Source organism: Paroedura picta, chromosome 8, assembly GCF_049243985.1.
Source record: "Paroedura picta isolate Pp20150507F chromosome 8, Ppicta_v3.0, whole genome shotgun sequence".
NCBI classification, from domain to species: domain Eukaryota; kingdom Metazoa; phylum Chordata; class Lepidosauria; order Squamata; family Gekkonidae; genus Paroedura; species Paroedura picta.
In genome coordinates, this window is record NC_135376.1 from 39,699,356 (window position 1) to 39,727,327 (window position 27,972).

Here is a 27,972-nt window from a genome sequence, read left to right on the forward strand (position 1 = left end):
CGCTTCGGAGGAGTACCGGGGGTAGCGTCGCATGCTGCGCTTGTGATGCAAAAGCGAATCCGGGTTGGCTTAAACGGCGTTGAGTGGGCATGTGTGCCCCAAGTGGCCACTGCGTTTCGGTGTGTGTCTCTCTTCATTTATTAATTAATAACAAGCGTCAGGCGCACGTATAAACAGAGCAGCGGATGCTCAGATCGTGAAAGGGTTACACTCCAGCCGGGATTGCGCCACACACCTTGGTGTACGGGAGGACGGAGCCGCATGAACAAAAAAAATTAATTGCAAACTGAATTGTAACCCGCATCAGCTCCTCGGTAGTTAAAGCACAAGCCAACACTTTCGTTTTGTCGCCTTTTGTTTGTTTGCTACTGTTACCAACAGCGACAGTTATTAAAGACGACGATGTACGGCGTTCATTGTCTTCATGGTCGTTAAGTTCTCCCCAAAACCCCTCCCGTATTTCCCTTCCTGTTTAGCTGTTCTTCGGAGCCAACTCCGCGGCATCTCAAAACGAACACTTCGGAGACAGGGAAAGTCAACTGGGACAGGTGAAGGCGTATGGGGCCCTCCTTGGTGTGTGTTGTTTTGGATCGAGCAGCGAGCATTAAACCTGGAAGCGCGCCGGAGTATTTCCGTGCGTCTGCCTGGCGCTTACTTCTGAGGAGATCTGCCTAGAATCGAGATGGGTGGTTGGGATTTCAACCCCGAGCCAATATGGCGGGGAACTGGAGCGAAGCCTGATCGTCCTGCCAATCAGAGCTTCCTCCTCGTGGGGGCGGAATCCGGAGCGCTCCAAGGAGTTTAAGCCGTCAGGTTTTCCCGTTTTCCAGCGATCCCGCCCCTTCGCGCTCACGAATCAAACTTTCGGCGTTCCTCCAGCTGGTCAACTGGCAGGGTCGGTGGAGAGACCATGGCGCAGTACGTGAGGGGGGCAGCTGCGGTGGCCGTAATCCGAATTTGTAATCCTCCACTCAACACGCTCAGGTAATTGCGGGGGTTGGATAAGGAGAGGCTCCATTCAAGTTCCGAACAACTGCCGGATTCGTTTGGAACTCAGGAGACATGTTATTCTCTTTCTGAGAACCTCTCAGTACAATTCAGCACCAGAACTTATTTCTGATCCTTGGATCAGGCATTTATACCTAAAAAGACACATCTGCCTTGGATCACCTGATCCTATGTGAATGCTCCACTTTTTCACAGATGTTTACTCTGATGGAATAGGACTGAAACCTGCACACACATGCCCAAAAGCAAGTCTCACTTTGGGCATTTTAGGAGACATTTTTTTTAAGTCAATGTAATAATATCTTTTATTGGCTGGTCTTAATAAAAGGTATTGCCTGGTTTCTGTTTTTGGAGTTTGCCAAGGGCCAACATGGTTGCTTTTTCTTTTCTTTTTCCCCTCTTCCCAGTAGAATTCCCTTCAATTCCCACAGGTCTCCTCAGAAGTAAGAACCATTTTATTCTGCAGGGCTTATTCCCAAGAATGATGATTTTTAGGACTGCAACTATAAATTGATTGTTATTCCCAATTTTCTAGCAAGTTTCTCCAGTGTGATATAGTGCTGGAATTTGATGCTGAATCAATTATGTTGTCTAGGCCTGGCTCAATCCTTGACATTTCCTATTAAAAGAGTTGTTGGTGATTCTCGTCTTGAGACACTGAAAGAAAAAAGAGACTACATCAAATTCATTCAAGAAAATTTGTTGTTGTTAGGTGCGAAGTCATGTCCGACCCATCGCGACCCCATGGTCAATGATCCTCCAGGCCTTCCTGTCCTCTACCATTCCCCGGAGTCCATTTAAGTTTGCACTTACTGCTTCAGTGACTCCATCCAGCCACCTCATTCTCTGAAAACTCTATGGATAGATCAAGAAAATAGATTTTTTTAAAATCAACCTTCTTCAGGGGATATTGCTTCAGATTCTCGGTAGAATGTTACTTTCCCTTCTGTAAGTATTCAACAGAAGGGAAAATAACATTCTGCTGAGAATGTGAAGTATACCCCCCTGAGGAAGCTTGATGTGAAATGCATTGAGGTTTTACAAATATTAAAAATTCTTTCCCTGCAAGCACCTTTTTTTCCTATTTGCTTCATAATTGTATGACAAAGTCAACAAATAACTACCCTCTTTAAGGTGGAAAACAAATTTGTGACGTCCCTCATGTTCTGCCTAGGATGGTTCAACTCTGAATATATACATTCCAGCGTGACTATTGGCCCTGTGATCTTCCTGTTACAGATCACTGCTTCTGCAGTTGTCTCTCACCTCTCAGATTTATCTATGTACTTTCCAGATACAGTCTTTCCTTTGCTTGCAGGAATATTCCTTAACAAAATTCATTCCCGGTGCTTACTTGTGATTTCTCAGGGGCAAGAATGTAATTTGTATGCACTTTTTCAAATTGATCAAAAGTGCCTGGCTAATTTTAATTGAATATCAATAAACAGCCATTTTCAAAAGCCTTTCATATGAATCTCAAGAGGTACATCTCTGGAAGACAAGCAAGTCCATTGTTCTGGAAGCTTAAAGAGAAGGAGATGCATGAGCTCCTTTCCAGGTAGAAAACTTCAGGCCTGATAGTTCAGACAGCCTCTTACTGTGCTTTAGTGGTTGTGAGGCCTTATCATGGGATTACCACTTTACACAGAGGAGAAACGTGGCCATTGCTCTTTTACACAAGTTAATTAACATGCATGCAAGGATGAAATTGTCCAACAAAGGGACTTGAGTACTCAGGGTCATGTAACAGCACCTAGTTGGTAGTTTAGTAGGGAGTATGCCTTAGGTTATATTTTCTAGACTTGGCAATTGTGAGGAAGGGTTGAAAATTAACATTTTAAAATTCTAATCACTGAAAAGAATGTAAAGACATTGCACTGTTAGCATATTCTCCAGAAACAAGCCATAGTCTTGGTTAATGTATAAAAGGAAAGGACTTTGCATCCATGGACTAAACTGTGATTAATAATCTCACTGTGATTTGGATTACTGTTTATTATTAAAGCAGTTGCTTTTCTCCCTGTGAAGGACAATTTGTGTTACTGAAATGTGTAGTGTAATTGTGTTACATGCTACAAGGATGTGAATCAGGCAACCCTCAAGCTGCTGATAATAAACAAACTATCTGCTGCATCCTAATTTCTGAAGCAGTTATAGTTAATAAAAGTAATATTGATGGGATTGGCAAAGAAAGTGGGGGGAGCTAAGAGATGCAACAGCATTCTTATCTTTCAGAGGAAATTTTAGGTTTGTACTTTTCTTAGATCTGTACTAGCGTTTACATTTTTGCTCCCTCTAGAGGTGATTCATTTCATCTGTAGAATGTGCACCACTGCACTCTTAGCAATACCATGTGCTAATTTATTTTTGGAAGTTGATTAAAATGAATGAGGGGAAACTGAGGCCTGTTGAGGAAACAGCACATTGAAGTGTAAGCCACTCAGAAGTTGACACTGCAGGAGCAGCATGGACAAACAAGACAGGCAGAAGTTTATTAATTGGTGTGACAGAATTATCAAGATTGTTGGGAAATTATCAAGATTTTATCAAGTGAAGGAAGAGAGGATGCATTTGGAGGGTAGGAAAGAGAAAATGAAGGAACATAGTAAGGCAATTGCACTTTGCTTAGTCTGGCTGATTGGTGCCCAGCAATATTAAGCAATTACAGCCATTTATATGCTAACTTTTTAATAATTTGGAAAAATCATGTGATCACTAATACTTGGGGAGAATGTTATGAAAGAAAATTACAACTTAATCCAGATATAAGTTTGTGCAAGAGGTTGCATAACAACTTGTGTGTCAGTTTGTTAAAGTGAAAGCACAAGAACTGCAATTGTGAATTCTGCTATAGCTCTTGCAGAATAGCACCACCCACTGTTTTCCTTATCATCCTATATTCTGTAACTCCACAACAAGTAAAGTTTCAGAAAATTACTGATGTGATTGGCTGAGGTTTATTTCCTTGAACTGCTTGGGTCCTTCACCATGTGGAGAGGCTTTTCCCAACTGAGGTGGGGGCTGAACAGGTAGAATCACCACTGAAATATGCCATGTAGCTCTTGTATGCTAGCTTATTTGAATTCCCATTTTGAGACTTCTTAGGGAATTAGCCACACACACATCCTCAGCTACGATCCCCATGATTTTTAAAGTTACTCTCTGATTTGTTTTAGTATTAAAACACTACAGGCCTTACAGCAAGAAGTGCAGCATGCAAATATTGATCCTACTGTGAAAGCTGTTGTGATTTGTGGCGCAAATGGCAAATTCAGTGCAGGTAAGAGTTTCCACATTCATGCTTGTGTGCATATCATTTGTTTCTTGCTCCTATACAATATTGTTAAGTTTTGCAGCTGTACTTTGATACTGTTGCTTTAATAATACAAAATACGGGAGGGGGGAGGACCAAAATCCATTTCTTGCAACCCCTGCAACCAGGCACCTATAGATGAGCTCCCATGGGGCAACACTAACATTCTAGATAATAGGTATGTTATGTTCACACAATGATTTTACTTGGGCCCAAAATATAATCTCTAAACCTACATATATATGATCCCATCCATACAATCACATCAATACACAGAAAAGGGGGAGAAAGTCTATGTTATTACTGAAATTACTTAAATAAACTATATCATGACAATGGGCTTGAAATCTGCGCCAGGAGGCTGAACCTGCAAACCCCCTTGTACTTCTTACCCCCCCCCCCACACACACACGCAAGTCATAAGAAATGTGAAAGAACAGACTAGCAAGTCATCCCTGTTCCTTCGGTTTGATCTCTGGGAGGTTGGAAAACCCTATGGCAATTTTAAGGCTTTACTCGCTTCATGGTAGTGCCAAAAACAAATTGGGCAACTCCTGCTGTCACCAGTAACTCTGAGATTCTCTGGCTAAAGAGAGCTGCACAACTAACACCTGCCCACTTTGCTCCTACAAGACTGACTAGGCATGATATGTTTCCAGAGACAAAGTTTAAAGTGTTCAAAATATAAGAAAGTTTAATCAATGAATAAACATGTTCTGTTCAAGCATTCAGTCTGAGTAAGTGTACAAAGAGAGCCAGCGTGGTGGTTACGAGAGTTGGTTTCTAATCTGGTGAACCACGTTTGATTCCCCACTCCTCCATTTGCAGCCAGCTGGGTGACCTTGGGCTAGTCACAGCCCTGATAGTGCTGTTCTGTCAAAGCTCTCTCAGCCTCACCTACCTCACAAGGTATCTATTGTGGGAAGAGGAAGGGAAGGCTATTGTAAGCTGCTTTGGGTAGGCAAAAGCAGTATATAAAACCAACTCTTCTTATAAAAACATGTGGCTCGCTATCTCTCCTTATCCTAAATTATGTTTATGTAGGACAGGTTTGTTGCAGTAGTTTAAAGTTCAGCATTTCATGGTTGTGACTTCTCCCTGTTGTCCTTTGCAACATGGACAATGTGAAGTTACTAAAGTACAAGTTTAGTCCTTCATGTATTGAGCATCCTTGGTCAGAAGCTGGAAGATAAGAGAGATTCTAATAAGTCCAGAAAATGTATAATCTTTCTTGAGAAAGTCCTCCCCCCCCCCCCCGCAGGATCTTTCAAATCTTCCTGTCCCATAAGGAACAGAATACTCTAACAATTAGGCTATTTTCTTCTCTATCCCTGGATGTCATTTTCCATCAGGGTTTTGGGTAGCAAACTATTCCGCCAGAGTCATTAGCATGAGCAAGAACTAGAGAGCTCTGTGCTTAGGGCTTGATGGTTCCTTCCCCCAGCGCCTTCCTTTCTGCCAACTACAAGTTTACAGTAATCTAGCATATTACCGGAGTGCAATCCAAATTGTTGAAATATTGGGGTGAACTTTGGGTAGAAGGCATTTCCTCCTAGATCAGACCAACGGCTCATTTAATTGTATATAGTTATATACAGTGGCCAACCATTTGCTCTGAAGGGCCAAGTAGAATCAGAGATATTCCCTGATCAGTATTTATAACATTAAATTGCAAATATCCACAATACTTTAATTGCAGCTCCTCCACCAGGCATTTGGTTGAGGTTGACCCGGACTATCGCTTCCAATTGGCCCTCAGGCCCCCCCTCCTATTATGACCACCACTAATCTGCCTAACGCACTGGGTTCCAGTAAGAGTTGAGCTGAGGCTCCTTTGTAGTTCTATCATATTATTATTGCTGTTATCATGTTGGGGTTATTGTTGCTGTACTGTTATTGAACATGTGTTACATCATGTTATCTGTACTTGTTTCCTGTTCCCTGTAAACCGCCCTGAGCCTTCGGGGGAGGGCGGTATATAAATATATAAATAAATCCTCATAAGCTCTACACAGTTTACAAAACAGAACGTACAGGATTGATTTTCCAGAACCCAATTTCTATACACAGAAAGAACATCTGAGCTGCATACTTGACTACTTTCTCAATATGTAACCTGAAAATCCTGATTGCTGTTGGCCATCATCTGCCAATGTACAGGAAGATTTAAATGGCTGGTTATTTGGAGGAATAGTATATTTTCATGGCAATTTTTAATTTTCTCAGGTGCTGATATCAAACTGTTTTCCAACCCTGAGCAGAGAAGTTCACCCAGTCTGGGATCAATCATTGATTTAATAGAGAAGAGTGACAAACCAATGGTGGCTGCGATTGAAAGTTTGGCATTGGGAGGAGGCTTGGAAGTGGCACTGGGCTGTCATTACAGGATTGCACATGTGCAGGTAATATTTGCTTTTTTCCCCTTTTAAGTCTAGACTGCTCAGCAGAAGAATAACTGATACACCAAGAGTGCAGGCCACCTACAGACATAACCCTGACTGAAGTACAAGTACAGGAAGTAGCAATAGCTACTTAAATAGAATGCCTGTGAGTGGAAGCCAAGGGAGAATCTGTCACAGCTAAATATGCAATATGCTTTGAATGAGCCATATGTTGATCCATTCTGCTGGCCTACTTGTTGCTTCTTCCTAAGAAAATCTTGGAACTAGTCTGTAAATATAACAGACAGGTCCCAGAAAACATCAACCCAGGGAAGATTCAGATGCCATGTTGAAGAGACATGAGGAAAGGGGCTAATTCTTGTAGTTCCAAAATGATGGTTCACTATTGTATCTGACTATTAGTCCCACTTTTTATTCGAATATTAGATAAGAAGAGTTAGTTCTTATATTCTGGTTTTCTCTACCCAAAGGAGTCTCAAAGCAGCTTACATTTGACTTCTCTTTCCTCTCCCCACAACAGACACCCTGTGCGGTAGGTGAGGCTGAGAGAGCCCTGATATTACTGTTTGGTCAGAACAACTTTATCAGTGCTGTGATGAGCCCAAGGTCACCCAGCTGGCTGCATGTGGGGGAGCAGGGAATCACACCCGGCTTGCCAGATTAGGAGTCTCTGCTCCTAACCCCTACACCAAACTTTAGGAGTGGTAAAGGGAGACATTTTCAAAATGCAGGAAGGGCCTGATTTTGGGGAGTGCAAATTCAATGTAGGCAAACTAATGTAAGGAATCCTTTTTGTAATAAAATGTCCTTTTCCTTGCAACTGATGGAAAACTGTTTTACTGTCATATGATAAAATTTCCTGCAGCACTTGGTGTCTGATATGAGAATTAAGTCTAGCTTACTGTAAGAGCAGTCAATGTTAAGCACTTTCAAATCCTGCTCATTTTAATGGGAGAGAGACAAACATCTGACAAATTGTCCTTTGAGACCAGTGGTATTTATGTTCAGCTGTACAATATACTTACAAGCTTTATAAGTCTGCCCTTAGTAGCATTAATCCATTACTATACTGTCTAAGCATACTCTTTTAAGTGCTTTCTGCCACCCATTCAGTTGCTTGTATTGGGCTATTTTCTACAGTAGGAGGGGCTCAAGCCCATTTGTTGCTGTTTTCTTCCAGCACGCAATATACCTGCCAATCCCTTTTGGTTTGAAGCAGCCTGTTTTGTTCTTTAATTTAGTGATAGCAGAACCTGTGATAGCATGGCCCAGTCTGAGATAGCTGGCTGTATCAGGACTCTTTAAACTATTGTAGAATGGTTGTGGTTCATTCATGTATGTCTGTGTGACTAGGGGATTTCTCCACGATCAGCTTTTCACACAATAAATAAAGAGCCCCTTGAAGTTGTACATCCATTGCAGTGATATCACATTTTTCCCAGGACTGGATTCACTATATTTTTCATTTGGAAAATATACCACTTGGATGCATTCAAAACTGTTGTGATTTTTAATGATGAGTGTGTACCTAATTATTCCTGTCTTTGACATCCTTAATGTTGACTAAAACAATTGTCCACATCCAGCAAACACATACTCTTGTGCCTTTTTGTAAACTCTTCTTTTTTAAAGGGATGAGATTGTTTGTTATTCCCTGAGATACTGGAAAAGCAAACCCAATGGAGTGCTAATCCAGTGCTGTTTTTTCAAGCACAGCCCAAGGAGTAGCAATTCAGCTCCTGATCCCCAAACTTCAGAACCTTTTCCACATCCATTTATTTACTTTGGTAATCTTCCTGTTGCACAAAGCCAGTGCCAGTCTCCTCACTCAACTCAATTTGAACCAAAAATCCTAAATAGCAGCACAGTTACCTCTGTAGTACAACAATGACATCTCTTTTTAGCACATATGTCTTCACAGAGAATCCATTAAATGACTGGATTTTGTACTCCTTATTCATGGAATGAGGCATGCAGGAGTATGGAGTTAGAAATATGCATTTAGAGCACACCCAAGGGCTAATGGATTTTAAATTAAGGAATTTAGTAGTGAATAAAGGAAAAATAATTCAAAATGTATCTGAAGGTACATGATATAGCCATTTGCAGAAGCTAAACAGGACTGGCTCATATCAGTTCCTGGATATGAAACCACCTGGCAGTCCTTTGCTTACCACCTTGAGTTTCATGGAAGCAAGGCATGAGATAAAAAGAAAGGAAAAAGAAAAGAAAGTTCTGACTCCTGAAACTTAAGTTTTTCCCAAGTTTAGTTGAGTACTTTACGAGTATGGGCCCACAAAGAACAGCTTTCTAGAAGGACTGAAGGGTCAGGATGAGCCTTGTCTGTCGCTTCACCAGAGTCTTTGATAGTATGTCTTGTCCGTTTTTTGCTGCAGGCACGGGTAGGTTTGCCTGAGGTGACCGTGGGCTTACTTCCTGGTGCTGGTGGAACTCAACGGCTCCCCAGATTGACTGGAGTGCCAGCTGCACTTGATATAATCACAACAGGTAAACTTCCTTTAGATGTGATGGTGCACATACAGATATCACACACACTCAAATACTACAAAGTCCACTTGCTACAACTATTATAAAGCTGGCACTACACTAGGCAAATGGACCATTGGTCCATCTCAGTATAAGACAATAGGATCAAGCAGTTTCTTTGTACTTCACTTTTCCTTGCAATCCAATTTACATCTTTTGTTAATGCTAAAATGATATTACAGCTGTCTGTCTGGAAACTAGAAGATAGTCAAACAGGAATGAGTAGTCGAAGACCAGCTGAACTAGTGCCTGAGTGAAGAGATTCTAGACTCGGAATCCAGGCCAGCGTTGATAGGTTTATGCCAAGCTGGTACAACCTTAATAGCTCTTTGTGTCACTTCATCCCAGTTGAGTTGGCATCTAAAATACCACCCTCTGGCCATCCAAAGTGGTGGTGCTGCAAGACAACAGCGAGTAGGACAGGCCCGTAATCTTGTCCTTCAAGAAGCTACAGGGTCAGCTGCAGAATGCAAAGCACTTGGGACTGGTTGCTGTAATCCTGAATCCCTTGAGACATCATGGTATTCTGCCACCTTATTAAGCCCACTGCACTTGTGTTTGCACTTTGCTGATCTCTTCAGCCTAGCTCTCTAGCATGTGGTTGAGGAATGGGTCATTCATTTATTTATTTTCATAATTTATGATCCAGCTTTCTCACCAAGACTCAAGGCAAATTGCACAGAGTAAGTCAATTGAAGCCATAGGATGGGATGTCCAATAAACTGTGCAATAGGATCTGTATTGCAGAAATCTGAAACGGAGCTGAAACAAGGCATAAGCATTAACATGTCATGTGAAACAACACAGAAATCAGTGTTCTCTACTAGTGAGAAATGAATTTCCCACAACTTTACCTGAGCCATTTGATTATCAGGTGTGATATGAGTGAACAGTGAACTTATAAGCTCTTACTGCTTTATGACAGGAAAGCACATATGGGCTCCTGAGGCACTGAAACTAGGAATCATCGATGAAATCGTAGAAGAAAATACGGTGGAAGCAGCAATACAGTTAGCAGAAAGAGTCTCTGGTAAGAATCCTTGACTGACTTAGAGCAGCAGTGAGGAGCAGAAGGCAGGAACTGAAATTCTGCTGTAGTTATGGGAGGAAAGATATGTGGCCTTCTTGAAATCTGCTGTTTGACTCACCTGTCTTATAATTTCCTAAAAACTGTAGGTAAGGAGGCTGTAACAAAAGGTAGGAGAGGGGGAACTTGGCTCCTTTTAGTGTGAGTCCTGAAATGCAGCCCACCTTTGTGTAACCCAAAAAGGTGAATTCATAGAGAAATAGAGAACTGCCCTATTGTTAAATGTTGATTTTGTAAATCATTTCTATTTGACACGTTCCTATTATCAAACTGTTATATATGTTCAAACCAGTACGCTTATTTACAATGTACTGTTTCATGAAAGTTCCATGTAAACAGCCCTGAACCACAAGAGAGGGCAGTATAATAGGTGAAGCACCGGGTCATGTCTGACCCTTGGGGTGACGCCCTCTAGCGTTTTCAAGGGCAGTATATAAATATCATAAAATAAATAATAAAAAATGACTTTTAGGTATCTGATCACTGGACTCATTTCCATGAAATCTTCAACAGCCAAATTAAAATAGACCTCGCCTTGTTGGTATATAACAACTGCAATACCAGTCTTACAGCTTCTGACTGCAAGTAATGCTGTTAAGTTCTTCAGGCAGACAAATCTAAGATATGTAGTGTAAAGAACTCATGTAGGAAAAGGGCCAGAACGTAAACCCTTCTTCAAAGTTCAAAAGAATCCATAAACCTTAACAGGAAAGCTTTTCACAAAGTTTGGGACACAGCATCTGAAATCTGGCTGCCCAAGAAACATGATACTTTATTATGAAAATATTTTTACTGTACCTGTGAGAGCCAGCTTGGTGTAGTGGCTTCTAATTTGGCAAGCCGGGTTTGATTGTCTGGTCCTCCACAAGCAGCCAGCTGGATGACCCTGGACAGGTCACAGCCCTGATAGTGCCGTTCTTCTAAGGCTTTGATGTAGTGGAATGTAGGCCCTCTTTTTGCTCATCTTAAAACAACCTTACTCTTTGTGTTTATTATAGAGATGGAAGGGATTCACTGTGTCATCTAGATACACTCTTCTGCCCTGAGTCAAGATGCCTTCTTTGCATCAAGCTCATGTCACTCTAGAACCACTAAGACAAATGCAGCCCACCACACAAGACATGGTGACCCACTAGAAGCTTCATAATCATCTTTTTCTTACTTCCTTGGGTCTTCCAAGCAATTGGCAAGCAAGCCCATGTGTGAGGATCTTCAATTACCCAGACTTGTGGGTTGGTACATGACTTGTGGTTGATATTTAGCTCAATATGTCACACATTGTACAAGTCTGATATAAAGCATCCATAACAGATGCTTGCTTAAGTTTTCCCTTGAAACCGTCTAAAGAAAGAGATTGCATGACCTTCTCAGAACACCTGTTACATGGCTGAGCTGTTCTTGTAGTTATGAATTTCTTCTTATAATTTAACATAAATCAATTGCCTTCCTCTGCCACTTGCACCGAAAACATTTTCTAAACATTTGCTTGTTCACTTCTCTGCTGACAGTTAGACACTTATTGTGCAATGACTTGGAAGTAAAAAAGAGCTAACCAGATTCCATAGGAACTCCTCAGGCCTCACTGAGTTGCTGAGCACTGTTTTATTTGGTTCAATAACCTCATAAAAATGTATATATTCAGAGTCACTGCCAACACATTGCTAAACTTGATTCCCTATTACCAGTTGTAGCACAAAAACGAGTGGCAAAAAAAATCATGCTCACACAAACTGAGTGGTCCAATCATACCGTCAGTTTAAAGAAATGAGTAGTTATGAAACGCAATCCCTATAGCTAATTAAAGCTTTTATTCAAGTACCTTAAAAAATTGACTACATTGTCCTATACTTGGAAAATCATATATAAAGCAACCTGTTTTTCAATAAATCCATTATTGATTCTTCAAAAACTATAATTGAGGTTATAAATTTTCTAGGCCAGAAGGTGGCTCTAGGCTGACCCATGGATTTTCCTCTAGGTTTAACAGATCCCTCAAATCATGTGCAGCTCAATTTTTGTCTGTTTTTAGCTGCTTGTCCACCTGATGGCACCATACCCTGAAAAATAACATTGCATTCAGTTCCCCCTAGGGAATGAAATGCTAGCTGGCTGTTTCCATGGAGGGCCCTGCCATTACACTACAAAGTATATGTTGTCTGTATCAATAGCTGCTGGTTTCTTTTGAATGTTACACAGATTTGAGTCCAGTTGCACCTTGTTACTGTACTTCACTGGGGACATTCTGCAACTGCAGTGTGGTTAATGATTAAGACCTTGGGTTTGGAGAGGAGAAGCAGAGGTTTTAGATAAACATTGAACAGCCCAGAAACTCACTGGGCAGCATTCTAAAACCAAAACCTGCCCTTCTGTTCTTGTTTGAGAAAAAATAAGATACAAATTTAACAAAAATGGTACTTAGGTGTTAATCTCTGAATTCTGCCTATACTGTCAGGATTGCTTTATTGCCCAGCCATATCATTAACCGATCGGCATGGGAGAAGGTTCCAGATTAGTAGATCTGGTTTGCAGACCATAAGAGGTACCTTTTCCACTCCTTTGAGAGTCTTCTATAAAATGATTGTTCTTTATTTAATTTATTTATAACATTTACACCCCATCTTTCTGCCCAATTGAGACCTAAATCAGCTTACATCATTCTCCTCTCCTCCATTTTACGCTCACAACACCTGTATGTGAGGAAGAGTTGGTTTTTATACCCGGCTTTTCACCAGCCGAAGGAGTCTCAAAACAGCTTACAATTGCCTTCCCTTCATCTCCCCACAACAGACACTCTGTGAGGTAGGTGGGGCTGAGAAAGCTCTGATGTTACTGTTCTGTAAGAACAGATTTATCAGGACTGTGATTAGCCCAAGGTCACCCAGCTGGCTGCATGTGGGGGAATGAGGAATCAAACCCAGCTCGCCAGGTTAGGAGTCACTGCTCTTAACCACTACACCAAGCTCAGAGTGTGGGACTGGCCATGGCAGAATGAGGACTCCAAGTTGGGTCTTCCAGATCCTAATCCAGCACTCTAAACACTAAACAATGCTGCCTTTCTGGGTGACCATTTGCATGAGACTTCTTTGGAGACATTTGACTGCCAGAGTCCTCATGGTGGAGAGGATCCCCAGCCTGTGTGTATGCAGGAGCCAAAGCATGAGTAGTCATATGATCAAAGCAAATGGTAGACCGTCCTGTAGTATAGCGATCCCCAACCTGTGGGCTGCGGACCATCGACTAATTGGAGGTGGGCCCCGAAGGATGCCTTCTCCCCCCACCCCGGCCCTTTACTTCAGCCCCCCCCCCAGCCCTTTACAGCACGCTTCATTGTTGTGGCGTGTGTATATCTTATTTTGAAGGGATGTTTAAACATTACCATAGTGATCAGAGAGCGCTAGGGCAGTGGTTGAGAGTAGAGGAGTAAACTACCCCCCCCTCACCGGGCCTCAGTAAAAGGCGTTGAGTGGTCCCCAGTGAGTGGTCCCCGGCGTTGAGTGGTCCCCAGTGATAAAAAGGTTGGGGACCACTGCTGTAGTAGTCCTGTTTTAGGATGCTTAGGGCTGATCCTGCGTTGAGCAGCGGGTTGGACTAGATGGCCTGTATGGCCCCTTCCAATTCTATGATTCTATGAATGTGTAATTTAACACAGAAGTGCTAAACTAGAAGGAAGAAAAATGCCTAAGTGAAGTCAGCACCATAGCAACCACAGCCTCTTTGCATCAAAGCAGTTTTCTCAAAGGGACCAAGTAGGTGATATCCAGCAACTTCCATATGAAACATGTGTTCTCACTTCCTGCTTCTAGAGGCTTTCTTGCCTCCATAAATTACCCTGCTTTCATCATGAATGCATACAGCAAAGGGTTTACAGGCTACTAATTAAGTTGTTTGATGCATATCCTTCAAGTTCTGGGCCATAACGTCAACATAGTGGCTAATTCAGATAGTGGCTAATTTGCCTTTACTACAAATTCACTAGGTGACCTTAAGAAAACCAATTTCTTTCAGCCTCAGGGGTCCCCAACCTCACTGCAAAATGGATATAATAATACTAGCCTTTCTTACTGAGTTCAGTAACATGGATATAATGAATGCGAAGGCCTATATAAAGTTTGTTATTGTTACCATGTAGAATATTATATATCATGTTATATATTGTACAGTATTTTATTTAAAGACGATTGCTTTTGTTTTGCAAGTGAGCGGAATTCTCAGACCTAAAGTTCCTTCCTATCCCCAAACCCTTTCAACACAGCAAAAAATCGTAAAGCATCAAAGATGCTGCAGGGCATCCTTTTCTAAAGAAGCCTGAACAAAAACAGCATCAAAGACACAAAACAGATGCAGTTCTTTCTAGTATCTGGGAGAGCATTCCATTGAATTTGGTGAAATTTAATTCTTAGGAAGCATGAATAGCATTCAGAAGCAAATCTTTGAGCCCTAGTTTTTCCCTTCAATTAAAAGACGATAAATTGACTTTCAGTTTGTCATGAGAAGACATAAACTGATTTGATTTCTCTTTCCCTAATAGATCAGCCTGTGGGTCCTCGTAGGGTCTGCTCAAAGCAAATTCCCAGGCTACCCAATATGGAAGCTATCATTGAAGAGGCACTGGTGAAAGTGAAGAAGCAGGCTGGCGGGTGTCTTGCACCAGAAATGTGCTTCCAAGCTGTAGAAGCCTCCTTGCGTTTGTCCTTTGAGGAGGGAATTCGCAAAGAGAGAGAACTGTTTCTCTTCCTGTTGTCTTCGGGCCAAGCAAAGGCACTGCAGTATGCCTTCTTTGCACAAAGAGCCATGGAGAAGTGGACATTGCCCAGTGGAGCATCCTGGAAAACCGCTGTTCCTCAGCCAATAAAGAGGGCAGCTGTGATAGGTGAGTCCCTTGAGTTGTTCAAACGGTTTTGGGGAATACAAAAATAAGGCCAAGAAAGCAATCCAACTGTCAGTGGATAAGTGAGATTGGCTTCCTACCCAGGGGCCACTTAGCTGCTTTAAAGTTCCTGTTTCTCTCCCTGTTTAGTTTTAAGTACTCTTTGATTTGGATGAAGGGAAGCCAACTTCCCAAGTTCTGCTGGAGTCACTCATCTTCTTATTTATCTCCTCCCTCAGGGATGTTTCCCAGCCTCAAAGGTAGCATAGTCTTAGAGGGATAACATGGTGGCCATCCTATTGGGAAACAATCTTCTTATCAATTTAGCCTTGGCTTCCTTTCTCAGTGCTACACAGCTATGTATAAGACATTGGTCTTTCATAGTATCTGGGCACCGGAGACCATTAACTCAGTTCAGATATCATGACAAACCTGATTTGATCTTTTAAGTGTTCCATAGGAAAATTATGGTTTAAAGTAAGGGTCAGAAACCTTTTAAAACTAAAGAGCCAGAATGTCAAAATTCAGAGCACAAGATCCATGAAACAGCAAGTATACTAAAGCCTGTCTGCATAACTGAAAGTATACAACTGTTGGGGCTCTTCGCAGTCATGTCAGGCTGCTGTCCCAGCAGGCCCACAAGGCCTCAGAATAAGGAGGGGTGGGAGTTGCACCCTCTTTTTCCTCCTCCTTCCTGTTGGAATTGGCCCTCTCACAGCCTAAGCCAATACAACCTCCTCTTCCTCACCATGCTTTAGGACCTCTTCTTAAATCCTTCCCACCCAGGGAAGGCCACACTTTCGCATCAGCCAGTCCCAACCGTCCTCTGGAACTGGAGTGTGCTTCCTATCTATGGAGTGGGCAGTGGCCCAGACAGGCTGAACCCATCCCCCTCATCTCACCCATCCACTTTGCTGGGACTCCCACCTAACGCCCCCTCAGTGTCCTGCTAACTGCACCCACCCCCAGCCCCTGGCCTTGCCAGAGTTCCTGAGTCACAGTGCGTTCCTGCTTGAGTTGTTCGGTCTCTGTTGGGTTTGTAGAGCTGAAGCCAGTGCTAGTCCTGCCTTATTAGAGGCAATCTAGCCTCTCAGAGGTGGTGGTGACTTTGGCAGTGATGCAGCTGCCTGCACCTGAGATGCTTGGGTGACCTGAGTCTGAGGCAGTGGGCATGGCAGCTATCCACACATCTCCCTCTCAGACATCAGACCATGCTACAGTGGCTTGAACGGCACTGCTGCCCAGTTGCTGGAGCTGGCCCAGATACTTCAGCTGCTATGGGCCCATCTCAGTTGGAGGCCAACCTAGATCCAGGCAAGCCCACCAGCCTCCTTAGTAAGCCTGGGAGGGCTAATCCAGACACTAACTCAACATCTCTATGTCTAATTCTCAACAGAATCTGTGGATTCTTAAGAATAGACAAGACAGATGTTTCCACAAATAATAGAAGGTTGGTTTGTAGGTGGGGAAGAGAGAAGGAAGCAGAGAAAGGGGTGTTGAGAGATGTGGTCTGTGGGTTCCCTGAGCCAGGCTCAACTGGCACCTTGCAATTTGGCCACACTTTTTCCAGGAAAAGGCTTCTGGGGAGAGAGGGAAGGAAAGCTGAAGACAGGGGGGCAGTTAAGGGTAGATTCCCTTGTGGGTGGGAAGGGAAGAAGAAAGCAGGAGAAAGGAAGAGGCTGTAGAGGCTTTCAGGAATGGAAAGAGGAAATAATGCAGGAAGGGAAAATGAGATGTCCCCTATTTGTTATTGATAATTGACATGTTGAGTATTAATCCATAATGCTTCTACAGGCTGCTTATTGCCAGTGCTTTATTGGAAAGAGGGACATATGAGGTCTCACAATAATAATATGAATACAAGCACTCCACACTACTGTTGGAGGGTACTGGCGTAAGTTTTTCTGTTCACTCCATACTTAGCATGAGCTGTGGTTTGGTATGAAACCTGAAATAACTCCCCTCCATCTCTATGATGAACCTTTAAAACAAGTAGAACAAGGTTGATATGGCTAGGCAAATGGAAAGCCAAATTGAATTTTTAACTTCATAATGCAATGATTTTTGAAAGCAGAAATCTATACAGAACGAGATTTTATCCAGCACAGTACATTATACAGACATTCCTTTTTCTACAAAGAAATTAAAAATACAGGAATAGGGCTTGTTCTCCTTTGCCTCTGGCCACCCTAAGGAGAAGCTCAGCTGGAGGCTGCCAGATATAAAACTGTCTCCACTTTTAATTTACAAACATACCTCATCATTCAGGGATGTAATAATACAAAAAATGTTTTCTTTTATAGTTGCCTTTTAAGAAGCTTTCATCTCGTGGTGTTCTACTCTTCCCATTTTGCAATTTTCTGTTCTCCCTCCCCTCCTCTTCTGGAAGATAATGCCTTCATTAATTTTGTATAAAGGCAGTTGAAATAAAACTCTTTGATGCGCTGCACACATTTTTCAGCCTTCCTGTTCTGCATATTGATCGGTGTACTCAGTGGGAGACAATTCTCTAAGTAGCCCAGCCCTCAGCCATGTCCCCTTTGATTTTAAGAGAGTGCCAGCTATCTGTTCTCTCTGCTTCCCCCCAGACACATACCCGTTATTAGATCCAGGATGTGGTTTGCTGCAGCCTGTGCAATCTGAGCCCTCTGCAAACTCATCTCTCCACAAAGCAGCCTTGAGGAATACGTCTCCAAATGACCCCTTCCTCTTTCCAATCTTAATTATAGTTCTCTGCATGATTCATACCCCTTTAGCACATAAATCCTTGGGTGGCAAGTTAGATCTACCAAGAAGCTTGAACCCTGAAGTTGCTATGAACTCATTTGTTGGAGAAATGACAGTCATATAAAGCAGTGTGGAGCCTGAGGCTTAGCACATGTGGGATGTCTCTTGGTTTTGAGCGTGCAGACTAAATGTGTGTCTGCCCGATCTGCATTACCACACGGGCTTTGGAGTGAAGGGCTCAATTTTGAACTTTGAAGGAAGAAATGAGTGACAGGTGTGCTACAAGATTAGTGAGGCATATGTAAAATTATTGTAATGGAAATACAGGTCAAACCAAAACTGTTTAACTCTGAATTATCATCGGAATGGAACTGAGCAGGACTAGTTTATCCAGAGGAGGACCTTACTCCAAATTGATTCTAATCCTAAAGTGATCATGTTGTAGAAGAACTAGCATCTACCAACATATGTTGCAAATGTTGGAACCTTATTTGCATAATCTTCAGAAACTGCAGCAAACCTTTAAGTAAACAGCACTTTTAATTGCACATAACTAATCAAGAGTATACTAATGAATCTGTATAAGAAATCTACAATTATCCACAGGTTGCCGTGTATTGCTGCAAACTTGCTTAGTTGCTTCAAGATAACTGGATCAGAAATGCCTTTAAGGCATGCTAGAATGAATTTTGCATGATTGATTGCTTCTTGAGTATTGCTGGCACTCGGCTAGCTGGTGAATTGATTTAGTCCATCTTTCACTTCTTTGTATAGAATGCAAAAGAACAGTTTTCATTTGTAAGGTCAGCAATATCTAAACACAACCTGAAGTGTTCTGAGTAATAACAAATGAAAAAGTAGTACGAATCTGACTCACTGGCCACAATGTCTAGTGTCCAGTTTGGACCTAGGATTACTGGTATTAACCTTGAGAATCTCCTTAAGAAGCAGGTTGGGCTCTTTGAGTTGAACCTCCATACTGTGTGTGAATTGAGAATATTTTCTCATTAGAAGGCTAGATATTTTCTAAGCATGTCCTTTTCCTGCTGTGTCACCAGAGATATAATAAGCCTATAGCAGAATCTGTGGTGTGGTATCTGAGTTTGGGAACTAAGATCTATGGATTCAGTTTTTAAATACTCTTTCTGTATGAACGGGAAAGCAAGTGCATTTTTCATTCTTTTTAATCTGTAATGCTTACACTCTGTCACAAGGTGTCACTATAGTGTTCTCAGCTTTAGAATGGTTTTCCTCATACATGGGATCAGTACTACAGCAGCCCCTGATAACAGGCAACAGTAGCTGCGCCGAGATGATTGGTTCAAGAAGGGTGGGCTATAAATACAAATCTAAAATAAATATCAGTTCAAAAAAGAGAATCACAAAGCAGCTCCCCCCCCCAAAAAAATAGTGTCTATAGCTGCACAGAGAAGTGTCTCTCTGCAGGTGTCACTCTGAATTTTTCTGCTGTATCTCCTCTTGTATCAGTACACATATCTGGCCCTGTCTCCAGTATGTATCCACACACATATTTTCACTTACGTGCTGTGCTTGAGGAGTTTTTTGTCTTTTTGCCTTGCGCTCTGCGGGTGAAAATCTGCTGGTCATTCCCGGCCTTAGGGAAGCACGCCTGGCCTCAACCAGGGCCAGGGCCTTTTCGGTCCTGGCCCCGACCTTGTGGAATGAGCTTCTGGGAGAGCTGCGGCCCTGCGGGATCTTTCAATGGGTAAAAGGTTGAGGCCAGGGTTGGTAAGATAGATCTACACCCCCCCCCCCGGGATCTGAAGTGAACATCATCGGGACCTCCTTCTCCACCCGCTAGTAGTGGGGGGGGAGTCGGGTTTTATTGATTTTCCGACATGTTGGTAATGTTTTATGTCTTTTAATGGGGTTTTAATGGGGGTTTTAAGACACTGTAACCCGCCACGAGCCACAAGGGAGTGGCAGGAAATAAATTGGGAATAAATATGTTTTACAGTTATTTAGTTAAATATTTACACAGCACAATTTTTTTAAGTGGATTCACTTTTTAGTAGGATAAAGTGAATCTAGGGTAGGATAGGGAGGACTGGCTTTGTGACTGCCCTGAAGGCCAACCAGTTACCACTCTGATTGGCTTTACTGGAAATAGGAAAAATCACATATTCAGAGCTTGAAAATTTGTCTGTCCAGAAAGGATGAACCCAGGTCTATATTGGGTCCCTTACTCTAATAAAGTATGGCCTATACAGATGCTATGGAACTATGAAGAGACAAAAGAGGACTTTGAGGGAGAAAGGACTGCTCCAGCAGGTGGCAGGGGGCATTTACAGTCAGATGGTATCTGACCCAAATAAAACCAAGATAAACAAGATACAGGTATTTTCCTTTTTAGAAGAAGAGTTTGTTTTTATGCCCTGCTTTTCACTACCAAAAGGAATTACAAAGCAGTTTACACTCATCTTCCCATCATCTCTCAACAACAGACATCCTGTGAGATGGGTAGGGCTGAGAGAACTCTGACGGAACTGCTCTGAGAACAGCTCTAAAAGGACTGTGACTAGCGCAAGATCACCCAGCTGTCTACATGTGGAGGAATGGAGAATCAAACCGAGTTCTCAAGATTTAGAGGCTGCTGCTCTTAAACTCTATACCAAGATGGCTCTCTTTTAAAATCTTTGGTTATATAAAGTTATATAACCATATATAACCATATATAACCGTTCATAAGAATGGGCTTTGAAAGGGCTGCCACGGCTTGCTTCCCCCTGGTGTGCCAAGTACACCCAAGCAAGCCCTTGCCCCCTCCCCCTGGCGAGGCCGAGGGGAAGCCATCCCCCACCTCCTCCCCCCTGGCAAGGCCACGGGGAAGCCATCCCTGCCCCCCCCAGTGAGGCCGCAGCTTTCCCGTGGCCAGCAAAGCACACCCGGTGCGCCTCTTCAAGGCGCCGAGTGTGCCTGGTGGGCCGCAGGGAAGCCATCCCAGGCCAGGCTCGTGCCCTCCTCACCGGAGGGCCTGTGGTCCGCGTGCTGTCTGGGTGGCATGGCCGTCCCAATCTGGATGCGCCCAGCTTTGCTGGGTGCATCTGGATTGGCCCGCTGACCCAGACACCACCTGGACAGGGTGGCTGTTCGGGCCTGGACAGGGCCTCCTACATGGCCCTTTTAACTTTAAGGGGCCAATGGTTAAGATATTGAATATTATTAATTCAACATTTTTTGTATATAGAATAAACTGGGTACTAGTTATGAGGTTTAGTGCCAATAGCCTTTTTAATTTGGATTCAGTTGTGTACTTTGGCATTTTCACATATATGCTGTGCTTGAGGATGCAATTTCTGTAGAATAGAGTAGATGCTTACACATATGGGTAAAGTCAGGTCACTGGTACAGACAGTTTGTGTGAATTTTTGGTACCTTATTTGACCTGTGATATTTATTCTGCTTTACTGATGACATAATTTCAACTATTCTTTATAAACCTGCTTTTAGATTAATTTTTTAATCCTTTGGTTTGCATTTCTTCATCTGACTGAACAGTTCACATTTTTAAAACTGATAATCTGTGTTCTGTGGGGGTTTTAAAAATGGAATTAACTACAAAGCTAATGTGTTTCTCATGCAGTTTTGAGCCCCAGTAAACCACAGGCAGTGACAGTAACCCTAAATCTAGTTTGACAAAGGAAGGGACAAGAGAAAATTGGCTCATTCCAATCCTTTTTAGCAGCAATGTAAAAGAAATTTGGCATCCAGATGAGTAATCATTGATAAAGCAGAAAACGTCCAGTGTGAATCAAGAATCATTGGGCTGTATTGGAATGCAGTGAACACTTAAACCAGCCTGGATAACAATCTCCTTGAAGAGCTACCATATAGTGCCAACTAAGGCTTTATGTAAATGGTACAAGTGGTTCTAAGGATGGTTCATCAGAGGCAATCTTTCCAGAAGTAATGAAAGCCAATAGGTATTGACAGCTCATGCCATAAGTATGGAGATAAACTCTCAGATCTCAAGATCAGAACCACAGTTTAACAAACCAGGTAGCAGTTCATAGTCAGTTCTCTGTCTATCCTTATTTAGGACCCTTATGCTAAATCTGTATTTGCAAGGGAGAGTAATGATGATGCTAAATATACCTGTAATATAGACTTTCAATACTAAGCCCACTGTTTAATTTCTGAACATTATCAAGGCAGCTCTGAAACGTTAATTATATTCACCTATATTAGCTCACTCCATATTTTTGATTAGAAGGTTTAGTTAAAATGCTAGCCAAGCAAACATAGGGACAACGAAAGCTGTGAAGTGATTTTTATTGCACAATATACTTTATGGGTAAAATCCAGAGCTGAAAGAGAGAAATACAGTAATAGCAAATCAACATAAGATAAAGCACACTAGTACAAATGCCTGGGATACAAATCAACATTGTTACTTTGAATCTACAACTTGCAGGCAGGCAAAACACTGGGGAGCAGGAATTCCAGAGTGAAGGTGCCACCACAGAAAAGGCCATTGTGACAAAATGAAGGTTTGCTATATGCAGAAACTGCAACGTTTAAAAAAGAGAGAAATAATTTCAGGATGTGGTCATAGAAGGGGAAAGCCTGGAACTTAAAGGCTTGCTGGTGATAGGCCGGAGTGGTAAACTAACAGGAATTCAAAAGAGTTCTATGGAAACACTGTAAAGAAATAGGATCTGGAAGGGCTTGGTTAAGAAAAAAGCCAAGGAAAATATTGTGGTGAGTATAAATGTAGCAGAAATAGAGAAGTTCCTGAAAGGACTTATTTAGAATTTATAGGGTTGCTGTGGTACCCTTTTTCATTCAGAGTCCCTATCACCTTCCACAGCCTCTGTTCCACAAGTTCAGGGTTACATGTAGGTCAGGCAGTCACCGTTAACTATCTTGTCTGCTCCCAAGTCCCCCAGGCAGAGTATGGGGATGTGGCACCCTGCAGGTTCTCTCCTTTTAGCTATACTGCCCCTTCAGGAGCTTCAGTAAAATGAGGGGAAGGGTGGTTGTGTTTCCCCAACTTCCTTTCTCCTGCTGCTGCTTTGCCCTTCCACCAGTTTCACAGGAGGGACCTTCCTCTTTCTCTCTGGCTTCCTTCAGGCTTGTGCTTATCAGGCCTCCCTTTTCAACTGTCCCCCTCATCAACATTCCATCAGCTCCCATTGGTCATCCTTAGGAAGGGGCAGAACTTAACCTGTCTTTCAGCCAATTCTGAGGTGGAAAATTTCTAGAGATTTGGGGATTGAGGATTAGGGATTGGGGAGCTCAGTGGGGATGTGATGGCATAGTCCACTTTCCAAAATTGCCTTTTTCTCCACAGAAGCTAATCTCTATAATCTGAAGATCAATTGCAATTCTGGGAGAACTCCAACCCCACCACGTGGAAGTTGGCAACTCTTTTTTTAAAGAACAAGAGTTTGAGATGCCAATTATCTGAACACGTATCCCTAAGAGATCTTTTGATCAGTAGCACAGAATACCCACGGTAAAAGCTTAAAAGATTACCAAGAAAGTGTCTCCTCGTAAATGTTTAGTAAAATGTTTCTAACTATTTTTTCCCTTTGCCTGTTCCCCCCGCCCCCTCTTTAAATCAAAAGGATTGGGAACAATGGGCCAAGGCATCGTGGTCTCTCTGGTGAGGGCAAAGATTCCAGTTGTGGCTTTGGAGCAGGATAAGAATCACTTAGAGATGGGAAGAAGAGCTGTAATGGCTTTCTTAGATCGTGAAGCTTTAAGAAGACAACCAAACGGCCAGGTGCTGGATGTCCATAAACCTGGCCTGCTTCACTTCACACTGGATTTTAATGCCCTGCAAGATGTAGACCTGGTTATTGAGGCTGTTTTTGAAGACATGGCGCTGAAGAAAGAGATCTTCCAGAAGTTATCTACAATCTGCAAACCTGAAGCCTTTCTGTGTACTAATACTTCTTCTCTAGATATTGATGGGATTGCTGCTGTCACTAACCGTCCACACCAGGTCATTGGGGCTCATTTTTTCTCACCAGCTCATAGAATGAAATTGCTGGAGGTAATCTATGGTCACCATACATCCCCTACTACCATTGCCACTGTTATGAGCCTAGGCAAAGCTATAGGGAAAATTGGGGTTTTAGTAGGGAATTGTTTCGGCTTCGTTGGGAACCGTTTGTTGCTTCCTTATAATGAGCAAACCTATTTCCTCGTAGAAGAGGGCAGTACTCCTGAGGAAGTAGACAAAGCTCTAATAGGATTTGGTTTCAAAATGGGACCCTTTCAGGTATCAGATCTCGCTGGGCTGGATGTTGGTTGGAGAATAAGGAAAGAGAAAGGTCTAGCTAGAGCCAGTCTGCCTCTTGGCACACTTCCTCGCCAGGAAAATGGCAGACGATACAGCCCACTTCCTGACTTCTTATGCGATCAAGGGAGATATGGACAGAAAACAGGCAAGGGATGGTATCAATATGATAAACCTGGTGGAAGAGTCCCCAAGTCAGATCCATGGATTCATAGTTTTCTTTCTGACTATAGGAATATCCATAATATTACAGTGCGCACTGTAACACAGGATGAGATCCTGGAGCGCTGTCTGTATTCCCTTGCCAATGAGGGTTTCCGGATATTGTCTGATGGAATAGCTTCATGCCCAGAAGCCATTGATACCATCTATATCAATGGCTATGGCTGGCCCAGACATAGGGGTGGCCCTATGTTTTATGCCTCTGAGGTTGGTTTACCTACAGTTCTAGCAAAACTGCAGAAATATGCAGAGGCTAATCCTGATATACCCTCCCTACAGCCCAGTCCTCTTCTGCAGAAGCTTGTAGCCTTGGGTAGTCCTCCTGTGAGCGAGTGGTCATCACTCGTGGGATCTCAGAACAGTAAACTATAATCACAGTGCAATATATGCTTTAGATTAAATGTTGTGACAGCTATGGTTCAATCCAAACTCAACCATAGCACATCATAGAACAATGTCAAACTCTCTTCTGATTTCAGTACAGCTGGGATGGCGAAGGTAGAAAGCATTTTCCCCATCTACCCATTACAGTCTTAGGGCTGGAGTTCTAACATTTATGCTTTGGAAGGGTGCTGGCTATGGTCAACCATGGGTCTCCTTATCTAAGACATGTCCCATAGTTTCATGCAAACCCATTACAGTAGATAATTTGGGCCTTGCAGGTGAAGTATTATGAATCTCTACCTTATAGAGCTTGGGCTAGAGAAAACAGAGAATGTTTTTTTCATCTTCCCCTAACTTCCCTTGGGATTGAACTTCATAACTTTGGAAGGTTGCTGGCTGTTATAAAAGTCTGAAAACAGCTGGCCAAACCACAAATCTCAGAATTGCAACCTGATAGGAAATGAGTATCAGATTCACATCATTATATAAAAATAACAGATCTGAGGAAATCACTTATTATCCTTGCTGGATCCAGGATAATGTGTGTCAGCTAATATTGAAAAAAATAGCCTGCTTTAAAATGCTGTGGAGTGAGAAAAACCTTCAGATTCCTGAGAAGATGGGCTGAGGGACAGATCTCTGCTTTTAGCAATCCAGTCTCTTCTACTTCATATACTGATTGTGACATGCAACCTGTAGCCAATGTTGTCTCAGGCAACTCACTACTTCCTCTCTCCCTTTTGGAAATATTAATGCATTCTGAAGACCAAGAAATCAAAAATAAAAATCACTGTGATCCAACATTTTTTCTAAATAAAACTATTTTAATTATCCCCATGTTTTTGTCCTGTCTTTGTTGTGTGCACATATACCTTCAAAACAAAACATTGGTCTTACCTGAAGGTTTCTTCTCTTCAGTGGGATGAAGTAATCCAAGGATGATTAGGTCACACCTCTGCTTGCTCAAGTAGGGCTATTCAAATTCAAATGCATTAGGTGGCCTTACTGGATGACCAAGGACTGGCCCCTTCCAGTTTGGGATAGCCTCTTCGCTTAAGTAGTTGGGTTTGTGGCTAGCTCCTTGCACTTTTCAATATCCTACCTTCGCTAGAAGATTTTTACTTGATGGACCAAAGGCTGGGGAATGCGAAAGGAAAGCCCAGCCAAGCTGTTGGACTCCATATTGGTGGTGCCCACTGTAATGGTGGCACCCATCCCTCCTGCACATTCCCCTTCCAAAATGGTGGCCCCCTCTGTAATGGCAGTGCGCATTCCCCCTGCGACCTTCCCTTTGGCTCTGCACACGGTGGCCTCCTTCTGTTTGATGCTGGCAGTGTTCTCTGGGGCTTGCCTGGGACCAGCTCTGGCCGGGGCTCCCATCTCTTCCGCCACTGTTCTCTCGCACTGGAGCTGGCTAGGACGAGTTATCCGGGCCAGATAGTTGTCCACCAGGCTTTTCCACATGGAAACCAGTATCACCAAAAAACCCTACTCATGTGTTAACAATTGAGAGCCCCAGCGAGGAATTCCATTGGGGCAGCTGCGTACTTCTGTTACAGCAAGATAAACTAGAATCCAGTTTTACCTTAAAAACTAACAACCATGCCAGCATAAGTTTTGTTTTGTTTTTTTAACAAGGGGGAGGAGATTTAAGAACTTGCAGGTGTTGGGAAGTTCCCGGTCATGGGAATCTTGCAAGGAGGGGAGAAAAGGATTTGGGATTATTTTATTTTGGTTTTAGCTAGAAATATTTATTGTTTAGCAGACTTGAACCATGAGGAAAGGAGGGGTATAAATGTTTTTTAATAAATAAAAGAATCAGTGAATGAGCTCTGGCAGCGATGGAAGAGCCTATGATGCCAGATTTCTAGGGAGGGTTCTAAGGCTTGTGCAAGATGGCACAGACATTGAGCCAGCCTATCTGATCTGTTGGATAATAAAACAGTATTTGAGATTAGAGCAGCAAGAACAAGCCACTTGGGTTCCACAAGTAACTTCAGACAATTCTCTTTTTAATGGTATAATCTGTGTAAGGACATATTTATCCAAGTAGTGGAAACTTTTGCTGTTGGCACTGAAGATTCTCTCTGCACAAATGTCCAATATTAAGTTGATGCACTCTTCTTCCATTAGTGGTCTAGCCCATAGCTATCTTTCCAAAGACTGAAGGGAGGCTAGGAGGAAATCATGCCAGCTGACAGAAAAGCTTTGACTTATCTTGCTTACCCAGCAGTATCAAAACTCCAGAAGGAATCTAAGTTCTACATTTATATTGGCAGACAGAGCTTTTATATCTTCACAATGCCCTATTTTGTTTATTTATTTCTATTTATTCCCTGCCACTCCCAAAGATGGCTCATGGTGGGTTACAAATGTCCGATAAAACCCCCAATAACACCCCATTAAAACAGACAACAATCACAGAGAAAAGCCCAAGCAACATGGTGAAAAAGACTATAAAAACTCTCCGCACCCCCACCCATCCTCTGTCTCTGGAGGGATGGAAAGAGGGTCAAGGACTTAGACTGATTACTGGCTGACTGGGCAGGGGGGCTCGATCTTTTTCACTACCCTGGCTTTACCCATAGACCTGGCAGAAGATCTCCAATTTGTGGGCCCTGCAGAATGCCGAAAGCTCCCGCAGGGCCCGCAGCTCACCCAGGCACTCATTCCACCAGGTTGGGGCCAGGACCTAAAAGAAAATGAATAAAACTGGACAAGGCCATTCAAGATCTGTCCAAATAGTTTAAAATAATTTTTTTTATAATACTGTGTTTATCCAGGGCTTCTGTGGTGGAACAGGCCTGCTCTGGCCTGTAGGCCCTATTCCACCCTGCCTTCCAAGGTTTCCCCAAAATCTGAATAGGCTTTTCTTTCACTGTTGGGTAACCACTGCCACCACCTTTACTTTGTTAGAAATTGCCTGCTGGGAGGATCAGAACTCTCAGCTTCTCTTCCAAATTCTGAGGCTTTGCCTCTGTGTCTCCTGCTGCCCAGCAATGGTCACCATGGGGACCATTTACTGCCTTCTACACCCCTGGAGTAATAGCTGCCTGCCAGCTGCCTGCCTTCCCCCCTCCTTTTAAAATAGCATGTCCAAGATCGTGGAGATCTATGTGGTATGGAAAACCGCTACCAGCATCAAAA

General features: G+C 42.7%; 1 protein-coding gene across 1 annotated transcript; it reads left to right on the plus strand.

The window, feature by feature from the left end:
- Window positions 1-286: 286 nt before the first annotated feature.
- EHHADH (enoyl-CoA hydratase and 3-hydroxyacyl CoA dehydrogenase) lies at window positions 287-25,662 on the plus strand. Its single transcript, XM_077349191.1, has 7 exons — window positions 287-984; window positions 4,185-4,288; window positions 6,548-6,723; window positions 9,120-9,231; window positions 10,196-10,300; window positions 14,886-15,227; window positions 23,543-25,662. The coding sequence occupies exons 1-7, from the start codon at window positions 911-913 to the stop codon at window positions 24,811-24,813; spliced, it is 2,184 nt and encodes a 727-aa protein (XP_077205306.1). The 5' UTR covers window positions 287-910; the 3' UTR covers window positions 24,814-25,662.
- Window positions 25,663-27,972: the final 2,310 nt, after the last annotated feature.